Source organism: Besnoitia besnoiti, chromosome XI, assembly GCF_002563875.1.
Source record: "Besnoitia besnoiti strain Bb-Ger1 chromosome XI, whole genome shotgun sequence".
NCBI lineage: Eukaryota > Apicomplexa > Conoidasida > Eucoccidiorida > Sarcocystidae > Besnoitia > Besnoitia besnoiti.
Genome location: NC_042366.1, coordinates 1,275,859 through 1,289,500, shown reverse-complemented (window position 1 = coordinate 1,289,500; position 13,642 = coordinate 1,275,859). Strand labels below are relative to the sequence as shown.

The 13,642-nt window shown below is 58.4% G+C and overlaps 2 protein-coding genes across 2 annotated transcripts; one reads left to right on the top strand and one right to left on the bottom strand.

Annotated features, from left to right (window-relative positions):
- Positions 1-442: 442 nt before the first annotated feature.
- On the bottom strand, positions 443-2,657 carry BESB_020640 (uncharacterized protein; the record flags this gene model as incomplete). The annotated part of the gene is made up of 4 exons (XM_029360773.1): positions 443-646; positions 1,095-1,342; positions 1,754-1,861; positions 2,183-2,657. 4 exons carry the CDS (start codon positions 2,655-2,657, stop codon positions 443-445), a joined length of 1,035 nt encoding a protein of 344 aa, XP_029216132.1.
- Positions 2,658-8,217: 5,560 nt separating this feature from the next.
- BESB_020630 (methionyl-tRNA synthetase) lies at positions 8,218-12,039 on the top strand (the record flags this gene model as incomplete). Its single annotated transcript, XM_029360772.1, has 3 exons — positions 8,218-8,724; positions 9,135-10,173; positions 10,643-12,039. 3 exons carry the CDS (start codon positions 8,218-8,220, stop codon positions 12,037-12,039), a joined length of 2,943 nt encoding a protein of 980 aa, XP_029216131.1.
- Positions 12,040-13,642: the final 1,603 nt, after the last annotated feature.

Here is a 13,642-nt window from a genome sequence, read left to right as displayed (position 1 = left end):
GTCTCTGTCGATCCAGAGAACCGAGCAGAAAGCCAAAAAGCACACACCAGACAACTAGACGAAGAAGCCGTGCATGCATGCATATATATATATACACGTATAAATAAGCATGCCCATGAGACAGACGCCGCGTGTGAGACCGGAGACGCGCGCGGCACGCGCGCAGGGGATTCACTGCCTGCAGGCACGCGGCCTGACCGTTGTCACATTTCTGCCGGTGGATGCGAAGCCCTGGCACACTTTCGTTCGAGCGCACGTCCGTCCTTCTCTGTATGCGCCTTTTGCATGATTCTCTCCCAAGCGACTGTCGCGCTGCATATGCAAACTTATATATATATATATATATATATATATGTATAGGCGTCTCTGCAGATGGTGCATGTATGCAAGGATGCGTACGCATGCGTGCATGCGTAGATCCGCGCTGTCTTGGGACCGCCGGTTATTGGTTCTTGGGGAAGTACAGCTTGGCCTTCTTCTCTTTCTTCGCCGCTGCCTTCTTCTTCTCTTCCTCGAGTGCCGCGAGCCGGCGCGCTTCGTCTGCAGTTGAGCCGCGACCCGCGGTCGCTCCCTTTCTCCTCGCAGCTGCGGCGCCGCCAGTCAGCTTCACTCCCGCAACACCGCATGGGCGTTTAATGCCGTCCCTCTGCAAGAAAGAAGATGAGCAGGAGCAGGAGAGCGAATATGCAAAACGCCGCGCGAGCCCAATGCAACCGAAAAGAAAGGACGAAAAAGCGATCTCCACACGCATTCCCACGCCTACGGCTTCTGGGGCTTGCGCCACGCGGCTGGCGACGATGAATTCGGGGCGATTCACACACGTTTGAGACGCAGAGCCGTCTTCCCTGCGGAGGGGACGACAGCGCGTCGAGTGTGCGCCACACAGCGAGAATGGCTAGCCCATCCGACGAGAAACGAGCGAGGGCCTCCTTCAAATCTGTTCTGTTCGCCTCGCACGATCCGGAGGCGGTGAAGAGAAACAAGGATGCAGACACATCATGAAACCTCTCAGACTTTTTTGCCACCAAATTTGCCAAAAGAGCCCCTGAAGAAAGCTCTAACTTCTCGGAGATCGCCACCGCTGCTTGCCTCACCTGAGCGCCTCCCTCTTTCTCTTCGTCTGTGTTGTTCGCTTGCGTCGCGCTGTCGCCTCCCTCCATCTGCGGTGAACTGGCGCCGGCCGAGGCCTTCTTCTTCTTTTTCTTCTTCTTCGCAGCCTCCGTCGCGGGGCTTCCGCCGTCTTCGCCTTCCGCCTCGACCCCGTTCGCCTGCTTCGCAGCAGCGCTCGCAGCGCCTTGCGCAGTCTCCTGAGGACCCGACGGGCTCCCAGGAGAGGGCGCAACTGAGGAAAGAAAAACAGAAAAAAGTTGAAGAATTGAGAGAAACGGAGTGGCGGGACAGAGCCGCAAGAACGAACGGACGTGCGAGGACAGCAAACGAGAACGCACATCAGCAGGAAAGTCCATCCCGTAAGAAGCAGTCAGACGCCTGCCGCGGCCACCAACGAGGCGGGGGCGAAAGGAGAGGGCATACCACAGGATGCGATGCCACACACTGCCGAAAAAGGGTGAGACAGAAAGCAGGAAGGCCCCTGCCCGCATGAGAGCGGCGGCCCGCCAGCGAGGAAGCGACAGAGAAGAGCTTGACCGAGTAACTCTTGACGGGCAAGGTGCAAATGAAGACGGCCTAATTGATAGCGGGGAAAAAGTCTGCAACCAGGAAAGAAGACGTGTATAAAGAAAAAATCACTTACTCTGCATCTCACTGAAAAGCGCATCCAGCTCTGCGAGTTCTCGCTGCTTCCGTTCCTTCCTCGAGAGGCCCTTCGTCGCCTGCGAAGCTGACTCAGGGGCTTCGCGTCCTGAGACCGCAAACCGCAACAAACCGCCGACCATGCAGCCTTACATGGCCTTCCTCTGTACTGAACTGCTCGTATGTGACATCCGCCGCCCCGGCTCGGAGAACACTCGAACTCTAAAGCGCTGTCCCGCAGAGAGCACGGCGCGATGCGCACAAGCTCGCGACATAGCCTCGTTTTGCCGCTGTCGCCTCCGCGTACGCAGGGAGGAAACGAGATATAGCGCCTTTGTGGCCTTCGGTGCACGGCCTCCCAGCGGACAGGCGGGCGGGAGAGCTGCTCGTGGGCAGACGGCGTTTTCTTCTCCCAGGCTGGGAGGCGTACCTTTGGTTCGGGCGGGAGTCGGGGGCTCGAACACACGCTGCGGCGGCGCCTCTTCGTTTTCACTGTCGCTGCTGGATTCCGGGTGAGGCGCTTCTTCCTCCTCTTCGCTCTCTGTCTCGCTTTCACTGTCGCTCGTGTAGAACGCGTCGTCGTTGTCTCGGCTTCTGCCAGGGGTTGCGCGGCCGCGCTCGCCGCCTGCGGCGTGCGCAGCTGGGGGTCCGCCGCCGGAGGGCTGCATGAAGTCGTAGTCGTCTTCGTCGTCTTCACTGAAGTCCGCCCATCTGCTGCCGCCGAGGCGCGACGCAGACGTCGGCGTCGAGAGCTGCTGCGCCCTCTCCGCCTCCGCCGCCGCACGCGCATTCTCGCGTTCCTGCTTTCGCTGGCGTCTCCGCTCCTGGCGGTCCAACTTCTTCATCACCTCCTCTTCCTCTGTGAGCACAGAGAAAAGGTTCTTCTTCGCCACGGCGCCCGCCATTGTTGCGACACAAAACGCGCGCGCCTCTCGACAACCAGACGAAACGAACCCGAGGTCGGCTGCAACGCCACTCGCGAGCAACGGAAAAAAAAACACGTGCAAAGACTAACGCACGTCCTCAGCGCCTCGCCTCCTGCGTAGACGCCGAGAAAATCAGAAGTGAGACGGAAACGCCAGAGAACAGGCGAAAACACGGTTTTTGCAAGACAAGAAAACAGGGAAACACCAGAGGGGTATACCGACGAAGAGTCGAGACACCAGAGATGAACGTGGAGCAGATCCCTACGGGTATTAGCCCTTCCTGATACTTTTTTAAGATCTGGAAACAAGAGAAAAAACGCTTCTCACGGGGGTGATCTAGTACCGGATATGGTTACTCCTGCGGATAAAATGGAGGTAGAGGGGGAAGAAGGCACGAATAAGTCAAAAGAATCGTCTGGCTGCAGAACACCCGAGACGAGGCAAAAGGAACGAGCTCTCTTCAGGGTTGCAGAAAAAGGCGGGGGGCGATGATATATAGATATGGTGATGCGGTTAAACCAGGAGCAAAAGTGGACACGCAACAGAAGGACGAAAATTCGTTCGCGCACAGGTAAATGAGGGTATTCCAAGTGGTGTTCACTAGATGCACAGGGTCATGACGATATGTTGTTCAGCACCTTCTCACGAGAGTGATCCTGTAAATTCACTGGAAGACCATGAGTTGAGGCCGCCCCGCCCAAATCACACCGGCGGGTCCTTGGTAGTAGCCTCGAAGGCTGCTTCATTCAAAAAGAGACGGCCTCCTCCAGATCGGAGAATCGCCGACAACCCGAAACCTTCCTGGGGTGGAGGCACCTCTATTTATAAGAACTGGGAAATTTATCTGTCGCGACGCAGATGCGTAGAGCTGGTGCAGATCTACAGGGACTTCGCAACAGCGTGGGAAACTCCCTCCGTTCAGGCCGGGCGCGAACTCTGCTAAAACCCCTCTCGATATGCGCGTTTCCTTCGTCGCGGCACCCTGAAAAAACCGGCGGAACGAAGGTAGGCGAGTGAGCAAGCTCTCGGGAAGGCTTTCAGTCGCCAGGGTCGAGCGCATTCGCAGAAACCGCAGCAAACTGCCGTGCAGAGGAGAGACGCCTGGGTGAGTCGTGGGTGACTGCGACCGAATGAGCGGCGAGACGGCGGAGAGGCTCGCACAGAGGCGGCGTCTGAGATGGCACGCCGGAAGATAACTTCCTTTGGCAACAAATGGGAAGGTGGCGGAGAAAACGACGCACGCAGGCAGAGCTGCTTCAGCGAACTTGCCAGGTAAACACGAGAAAAGATGTTCAGTGGGCGGCCCAACAGACGTCACCGCCACACGTGTACCTACCTGGCCCTGCCAGCAAGGGAGGGAGAAAACCCAGACCTTAAGCGCGTGCGTCAGAAAAAATGAAAAAACCACTCCCGAAAACGGGTGTGAGAAAAGGCAACTGCGGAATCCTGGGCAGTTGAGGGAAAATCGCGTATCACTGCAGCGAGAAGAGGGACGGGACGAGCGAAACTTTCAAAGCTGAAGAAACCGCCCGAAAGGGGAAGGCACACGGTCGGGAAGTCAGAGCGTTCTCGAGAGAGAGCAGAATTGGATTTGCAACTGTGTCCAGGAGTTCCTCGATACTGTATTTGTTTACAACTGACACGACGAATTCACGAGAGAAGCAGCGGCGTGGCAGTGAGAAGTCGAGGACAAAATTCGCGTCCTTTCGCCATGCAAAAATCACGCGGGGGGGGGGGGGGCTTAAATACGAAGAGGGCAAAACGCGCAATGGAGGGAGTGAAATCTGTGCGTGGCGATTTTGAGGCGCGACAACTCCGGCTGTGAACACGCGCGGCTAGACTGCGACAGTGCGTTATACTGATAGCCGATTTCTGGCAAGTATGAAGCTTCTCGCTACCCACACGCGGGCCGCAGGTGTTCAATAGAATGTCCGTATTCCTTGAAATATAACAAAAAGCTCGTAGGCCTTTACGCACACGCTGCGAAACAAGTCTCGAGAGCTTCGCGCGCACCTTGGCGCGGCGTCCGCGCTCCAGGGCTACAGCGTAAGCAACCCTGAACGCACATGCGCGTGGAAAAGAGGTCGAAGCAGAAGGGGGGAACGGGGGAACGCCCCGCCAGCGCGCCAGGCCATTAGCACACTTCGTCCTGCTCTGAGGAACCTGAAACGGCGCTTCCAATAAAAGCCGCGCGCTTCGGAGTGAGGCGCCTCGTTTCGGACGGAGCTCGTCTACCGTTCGAAAAGCTACTTACTCATCGACGCGTCCATGGGCGCTTTTAACGCCTTCGGCCGTGGGAAGACTCGCTGTTTTCAGGGGACTCGACGCGGCTTCTGGTAAATTATGGTGTCGCCAAGAGTGGTACGCGTTCACACGACGCGCTCGGAGTGGCCCGAGCGCCGCAACGTCACCCGTTGCACGATGTCCTTGGTGAGCTCTTGCGATCCGGGCGCCCAACTGATCGCGTGGGTATCGCGCTGCCCTCCCACTGTAGCGTGGTCACGAGCTCAAGGAAATCAAGTCGGCGAACACGGACGTAGATGGGAGGCAGCCCTAGCAGAGCGGAGCGGCGTATAGATCCCACCACACTGGTCTGCAAACCGCAGTCGATGTCTGCCTTCCAGGTAAATGCCTCGTGCCAGTGTCTGGAAAAGTAAGGCGTCCTGTCTAAGTTAGCTCGCCGTGCCTCTTAAAACTAGACCGGAAGCGTTCTGGCGTCGTCTTGAGAGACGTGGCGGCCTCACCCTCCCCTCCATTTCTTCGGCGGCCCTCCAAAGAAACTTCCGTGTCTCGTCTACGCGGCTGCGCTGCAGGCGCGAAGAACGCGGCATCTGTCATCTCAGAACACGAAAGACACCAAAAGCCACACACCGCGGGCAGCACCTCTGGAGGAACCCGTGGGCGCGAACGCTGCGCGGATTTTCTGTAGAGAGGCTGGCCGTACGCCTAACCTAAATTTCCAGCAACGACGTGAGACCCCGCTGAGATAGAGAGATGCTAGTTGATCCAGTTTGAGGAGGAAAAACCGTGCGGCATGAATGGCGGAATGCAAGGACTGAGCGACGCCGGACAGGTGGCCGTCGTGCCCCGACTACTCTGAGGGCATCCGTTAGAAGTAACGCCCTCGTACGCTGCTGCGATCGGCTTGAAACTCCTCATCCCGCAAGCGCTCAGCGAGTGAAGGTGCATTTGGGAAACGAATGCTGCATGATCTGAAATGTTCGTGTGCTAACGGGCCGAGAACGCATCCTCGGAGAGGGCCGCACGCGCAGCTGGGTTCCATAATACACCAGCGGGTGGGCCACGGAATCAGAGAGCAGTCTCTATGTCGCGAGACTTCGCAAAGAGAGGGGGTGCATGGGGGGGTGCGGTCTCGATGCTGGAAGGGATTATCGATTCGTTTACACGCGCGTCTGACCACACAAGGGTGGGGCAGAATCCGGACTGTGTATTGAAGCACGCCAGCAGACGAACACTAAGGCACGCTACACCGTTGTAAACGCACACAACTCGGACGCAAGCATGACCTGCGCGTAGAACGTCAAAGACATGCTTCAACATCGGAGATATTGTCGACTCAGCGCGATCAGTTACGGCATCGTGGCACCCTGTGGAGGCATTGGGGCTGCTTGGCAATCCTCACAAAAATCCACGTTGTTTGAAAGAGGGAAAGGTTCACTTCATATGCAGGGCCTTCTCCGGTAGCAGCAGATCCCTGAGGAGGATAATACTGTGTCTGTCATTTCGAGTCCTTGAAAATGACATGATCTTCGCGTTCCCAGTCCGACCTCCAAGGGGCAATAGGTTTCGAGGAGTTCTCAGTTGGCCGCTGCTGCAAGTAGAGTTTGGAGGGTAATTCGGTGCCCTTTCCTCAACGGTATAGAACCAGACAAACAAGAGGAGCGCGTGCTGTCGAAAAGCTGGGAATTACTTGCGAGCCTACGACTAAAAGCAGCGCGTGGTGAGTCGCGGTCCAGGCTGCATCCCTCCAGCGTGGCCTCTCGCTACCTCTTCCTCAGTTCCTCACGGTGACTCTTCCTAAAGTTGGTGCATATCCGTCAGGCACGCCGCTGTATCGTGTCTCCCCTCGTATCGTGCTAGGCTTGAATGGGATTGTTCTCTCGTCGTTTGTGTTGGCTTTCTTGTCGACCATGGACGCGCTGGCTGCGCCGCTCCACGGATACACGTCTCGCATGAAGGCCCTATAGCAGGCACGCGGACGGGAGTCTAAACGGCGACGCACTTAGAAAGCCATGCATTCCTCGAGCAGGAAAACTGCCACAGAAGACACAACCCACACGCACTGGCCGAATGCCGGCTCAGAGATCTCCAGTGGCTCCTGCCTACGAGGCAGTACACTGACACAGAGTTCCGCGTCGTTCTGTGCGTCGAATTGTACAAGGGCAATGTGCAGTCCGTAAGTGTTTTTCACTGGAGGTGAGACGCTAGTTGCGCCATATGTCTGTTTGTTGACCTGGCGTTGGAATCCCGCGGCGCAAGAGTACGTAAGGAGCGTCCATCAGGACGCTCCTTACGTACTGCACGCACGCTTTTGTGTCTCGGCTGTATTCCGAACTTTGTGGGGACCTGTAGGCACGCAAGTTTTTATACATGCTACAGAGATGGGTGGACATTCACATGCTGACTCGGTTGCCGCCAGCACCGAGTCGATTTGCCCAGTGCCCATGCATGTGCACCCGCGCCGGGCAATTGGTGCCTGCAGAACGTTCGCATAGGTGACGGACGTCTGTGCAGAAAGCGAGTGAGTTCGCGTGTGAATGAGTCAAATAAATACACGTTCGTGTAATTCTCTCATGTCATCTTGATATCCATTTGTAAATTTTGTTCTGTGCATGCATGCGGCACGTGGACTCGCGCGCTGTTGGGCCATCCGCATGCAGCGCAGTTTCTTCTGTGCGTCGCCCTCTCTCCGAGTCACTGCCGACACTCGGCCCGCGCGTCTCTTCGTTGAGCCGGAAGCGCGAGGACTTGGCGCGTGTGTCTGACTTCCCTGCCTCTTGACAAAACTCTCAGAGGTTCGTACTGCATGGGCAGTCCTCTGTACGCCGTTCCATATCGATGTTTTCTCGTCTTCGCCAAACCATCCGTGTCCTTCCCAGTGTCTCTCCAGGATCCTGCCTCTCCTCGCTCATCTGCGCGTTTGTTTTGTTGGCTCTGCTTCCCGCTTTCGAAGGTCTCCTTGTGAGCGTGGGAGGCTCGTTGGTATTCATCTCCTGGTGCTTACTCTGCGAGGTGTCACTTTCTCTTTGTCATACCGTCGTGTCCTTCCTGCAGATCAAGGCTCTGTTGTGTCACCGCGTCAAGACGCGAAAGGAAAGGGAGCTGTGCTTGTCTGTCCGCCGTTTCTCCGTCCGTGCGCCGTACGTACACGCCTCGCTTCGTGTGTAGCTTCGCCGTCTGATTTTGCGCGCCTCCCGTTACGTTTTTCTTTTTGCGAAGTCGTCGGTCTCTCTCGGGTGCCTCCTTTCCTTCGTCGTTCCTCGCTTTTCCGCGTCCTCCTTTCTCGCGGTTTGCCAGGATGACTGAGACCCGCGCAGGCCGCGCGTCACCTCTGAGGCTGCTGGCAGGTTCTTCCGTTTCTCGGAGCGACGTCGCAGCGTGCTTGTCAGTTGCGTTTGCGCTGAATCTCCCGATTTCCCTCGTCTCATCCTCGAAAGATTCACAGGACCCGGCGCGATCAGCTCCCGCGCCTGGTGCGGCCGCCTCCGGCGGACTTTCTGACGAGGAGAAGAAGGACGTTTGCGTCTTGCTCACGCCGGAAGGCCCTATCGTCTCTGCGTACGCGATCTGTCTGTACTTCCTCTCCCTCGTCAAGAGGGGCTGCGAGGACGAAGCGGGCAAGAGGAAAGCCGCCGCAGAGGAAAAAAGGGAAGCCGCCGTCAGCGAAACTCCCAAGAACGAGGGAAGCTACTGGAAGGCTGAGGATGCGCTCGCGTGGGCTGCCTTCAGGCTCCGCGGCGCTCTTAGAGGCGTCAGAAAAGACATTCTTCTGCAGGAACTGGATTTCCTTGACGAACGCCTAGGTGTGCGACAGGGAAACACCGAGTGTCAGCAGGAGGGGCGCGAAGGACGACAGAGGGAGCGACGCGTCGCACCTGGAGTCGAGTTCGCCCGCCTAGGGGGGCGAGTGTAGACAGCATTCGGATAGCCTCTTTGTGTCGTGCGCTTCGACTCTTCTCGTAGCAACGTCCCAGGTGAAACCTCCGTTGTCTTGTGTTTCGCTCTCTCGGCTCTCTCCGGTTCAGCGTCACTGACGAATATCTCAACATGCCCTCATGCGCTCCTGCGGAAAGCGATACACCCCTGAGTGCGCTTAGACATGCATTTGAGTGCGAGTACGGAACATCCGTATGAATGCATGCATGTCTGTCTCCGCGTGCATTTCCCCCGTTTTCCACGTTCTGCTGCGTGCGTGGGCGGCGTCGCCCGCTGCAGTCCGCATGTTTCGCTGCCTCGACCGTATGGCGCGTGGCGTTTGCGGCGTTGTGTTTGGTGTGCGTTTCAGCGCTGGACTCCGAGGCGTCGTCTTCGCGCGGGTCGCTGTCTGCGGTCCCCGAGATGTGTATTTTTTCGCTGCTTCGCTACTCGCACCCGACGAGCGCGTTTGGGGACTGGCCTGCCCTGAGCAAGTTCCTCGCCGCGGCGGGCTCTTCGGCTGCGGCGGCTGCGACGCTTTCGCAGCTGCCGCTGCCTGCGCGGGCGGGCGCGGAGCTGACGCGTCAGGCGCTGCTTCAGACGGCGTCGCCGGCGACTGGCAAGCCGCAGGCGGCGGAGAAGTTCTACGTGACGACGGCGATCAACTACACCAACGGGCCGCCGCACATGGGTCATGTCTACGAGGCCGTGACGGCGGACGTGATTGCGCGCTTCCACCGCATCTTCGGCAGAGACGTGTACTTTCTCACCGGCACCGACGAGCACGGCCAGAAGATCGCGAACACGGCGGAGCGCCTGGGCAAGACGCCGCAGGAGATCTGCGACTTCTACGCGCAGGGCTTCCAGGACTTGAACAAGCAGCTGCACATCTCGAACGACTTCTTCATCCGCACGACGCAGGCGCAGCACAAGACGACGTGTCAGTGGCTGTGGCGGCGTGTGCAGGAGCGCGGCGACATCTACCTGGACACTTACGTCGGCTGGTACAATGAGCGCGAGGAGACCTTCGTCAGCGAGAGCGAAGCGCGGCTCGCGGACTACAAAGACGTCGCCTCCGGGAAACCCCTGCAGAAGATGGAGGAGCCCTCGTACTTCTTCCGCATGAGCAAGTACCGCAACCGTCTGCTGAAGCACATCGAGGAACACCCCGACTTCATTCGGCCGGAGGAAAGGCGAAAGAACATCCTCAAGCGCCTCGAGGAACCCCTTCTCGACCTTTCCTGCAGCCGCACAACCTTCTCCTGGGGCGTGCCAGTCCCCGGCGACGAAAAACACGTCATGTATGTCTGGTTCGACGCGCTGACCAACTACTACTCAGGTGAGACGCAACAGCAAAGTGCAGAAAACGCAGCGCACGACGCGAGTGCGGAAGCGGCCTGTGGAGGCAAACAGAAGACGGGCAGCCCGCCACACAGCCCTTGCCCAAGCTGAGACCGGAGGGCTCGCCAGCAGAGGACACTGAGAGCGGCTAGCGAGGAAGACGAAGAAACGCGTTCTGTGGAAGAAAGTATGCCACCTCAAAGATATCAGGAGGGGCTGCCAGGCAGTCGCTGCCTCGTCTTTGTGCCGGATGTGTCGCATCCGCTGTCCATTTCGCCAAAGGTGTGGCGGTGGTGACGTGTGTGGGAACTCTAAGAGGACGCTTCCCGCGAGTGTGCGCAGGTGTGTGCTAACCCCTGTTTGGGTTTTAGTTCGCCGTTTCCGCACTCCAGGGTTTCTCTGCATGCGAGGATCGCCGAGCATCACTCGCGCTCTGTGGCGCGAATATGTTTTTTTTGTTGTTTTAGCGTGCAAGATGAACGAGGGGACGCGTCTGGATTTCTGGCCTGCGAACGTGCACATCATCGGGAAGGACATTCTCTGGTTTCACACGGTGATTTGGCCCTGCATGCTAATGGCTGCGGAGTTGCCGCTTCCCAAGTGCGTGTTTGGGCACGGGTTCGTGACGGCGGCGGATGGCGAGAAGATGTCAAAGAGTCTAGGCAACGTAGTCGACCCGCTGGACATCCTGAAGGAGCACGATGCGGACAGCTTCCGCTTCTACTTGGTGCGCGAGGCGCGGTACGGGAGCGACTTGCGGTTCGACCCCGACGCGCTGACAGCGACGACTAACGCAGAGCTCGCGGACACCCTGGGGAACCTCGTTCACCGCGCGACCTCGCTCTGCGGCAAGTTCTGCGGCGGGCGGGTGCCTGCGGAGGCGCTCCCGGGTGAAGGCCACCCGCCCTTCCAAGTCGCGGAAACGGTCGCCGAGATGGAGCGCCTGATGAGTCAGTTTTGGCTGCGCGAGGCGCTCGAAGTCGCTATGAACGCCTGCCGCGACGCCAACAAGTTCCTGACCGACTGGGCTCCGTGGAGTCTGTCTGACCCCGTGGAGAAGCAGCGCGTCGTGCGCGGCGCGCTGGAGGCGGTCTACGTCTTGGCACACCTGCTGGAGCCGTTCATCCCCGTCGCGGCCGCGCAAATCTTCAAGAAACTCAACACAGAGAGACGCACGCTCGCCTCCCTCAGCCCTTGGTATGACAACCTCCAGCCCGGAACGCCTGTCGACGTCGGCGCCATTCTCTTTGTGAAGAAAAAGGTGGAGAAAACTGCAGAGATCTTCCTGCAGAAGTGCGAACTCCGCGTCGGGCAAATAGTCAAGGCGGAGCCGCACCCGCACTGCGTCAAGGACCCCAAGATGCCGCCCTTCCTCGTGCTCTCGATCGCCTTCGACGCGTCAGGCGCCGTCACTCGCACCGGCGTCGTGCTTCTCTCAGAGAAGGAAAAAGACGCGCCGGCTGGCCTCGTCGGGCGGCTGGTGGTCAGCCTCGTGAACGTGAAGCCCTTCACGGTGAAGGGCGTCCTCAGTCAAGTCCTCGTTCTCGCCGCGAAGCTCGACGGCACCAACGCCGCGAGTCTGCTGACTCTCGCGGGCGAACAGCGCGGCCCGGAGCTGGTCGGCTCGCTGGTGCAAGCGCCAGGCTTTCCGCCGGTGCTGCGCGGCCGCGAAAACCTGAAACATACAGAAATGAAGGCCGCGGCGCTCACCATCGACGCCGGCAAGGCAGGCCTCGTCGCCCTCGAGGGCGTCGGCGCGCTGCAGATCGTCAGCGGCGCCGCGCCGAGCGCCCCCAAACCCGGCCTCAGCGTCGTGGTGCACCGCCCCTTCAGCCCCGGTGCGAAGCTCGCACTCGCGCTCTAGGCGCCCGCGGTTTTACGCAATGCCACTGCGCCTCTTTGGGGGGCGGAGGGAGGGGGGGGTCCTGCCGCGAGGCAGCCAACGAGAGTAGAGAGTAGAACAATCGTTCTACTAGAGAAGGCTTGCGCAGCACAAAATGTCACTTCTGTTTGCATGCGATGTTTGTACGAATGCTGCGCGGCTCTGTTCGTCCGCCGCGCGGGTTTTGTCGAGAGGAGAGTGAGGCAAGGGGGGCGGGGCGGGGGGGGGGGGGAAGGGGGGGGGGGTGTCGCTCCCCGTATGTCGGCACTGTCCTCACGCGCCTCTCTCCTCGCGAAACCCTGGCCACCGTCACCTCGAATCAATGAGAATCTCTCGCAAGGCATGTACAATCTTAGGTCGAGAAGCACAGTGCGTTCGAACTCTGGCTAGGGAGCGTAGATGAGACGCCCGCCAGCACGCTTGCTTCACGTGTGAAGCCCGTGAGGCGCGGCACTTTTTTCAGCAGAGGCGAACTGTCGCGCAGACTACGCGCTGAGCTCTCGCAGCGCGCGTGAAAGCGAACACCGCAGCCAAGCAAAAAAAAAAGCGTCTGAACGAGGACGCCGTATCCCCTTGCGCAGTCTTGTCCTCCAGCGGTAGCTCCATCGAGCTATCCCATACACGCATATATATATATATATATATATATATATATATATAGGGCGACGGTCATTCCGCCGTTGTCTTCCTGCATTTCACTCGTAATATGTGCGCACGCCGTATTTATGCGCACGTAGCTTGAGAGATAGAGGAAGACAGACGCGTTGTTATTTCGCCATGTCCCATACACAGATATTAGGCAAGCCGTATCTCGACTTAAGCGAATGCGCGATTTATATACTATATGTGTGAGTGGACACCTGCCGTAAGCTTTTCCTTCTCGGGATCTTCGTCTCGTCTGCTAGTAACGAGGTATTCCCAAGTTTTCGCTGTAAGCTCGCTCGCGGTGCGTCTGGCGAGCTCTCGAGGTACCCCAGATTAGAGAGGACAATGCGCACAACGAAGTGGAAAGGCATCTCTTCCCTCCGTCGCAGCGCGGACATGACCACGCAGCACATGTAATCGTGGTTCCCTCACCTACCTAGACACGTCATTCTTCCTCCTCACATGCTCCACTCCATTTGTAACTATTCCTGCACGTGTCTACATATCTATACCTATATTTACAGCTGTAAATGAAGATCAAGCGTCCAAGAAGCAGCCATGTTTTTCACGCATGTCTAAACGAGGCTGTCCCCAGAAAGCCCTTCATCTGTTGAGCGGCAAGCCTCGCACGCGCCCGTTGCCTTCCATCTCGCACTTCGCGCGGCATGCGATCTCGGTCGCGCACGCCTGAGGCGCGGACTCCCGCCCCTTCGCCAGGTCGTGAGTACGCGAGCCTGTCTCGCAACAAAAGGCGGCATCGACTCAAGCGACAGCCTGTCAGATACGCTGATGATGCTTTCTGCTGCAGGACGTCCAACTATGCAACGCTCGGTCTTCTGTCCAGTCTCAGCACCACACTCTCACCAGCCCCCCCCCCCCCCCCTCCCACCCTGCCCCCGTCCCCCCCCGCGAGGAGGCCAAACGGTCTTTGTTGTCAAGT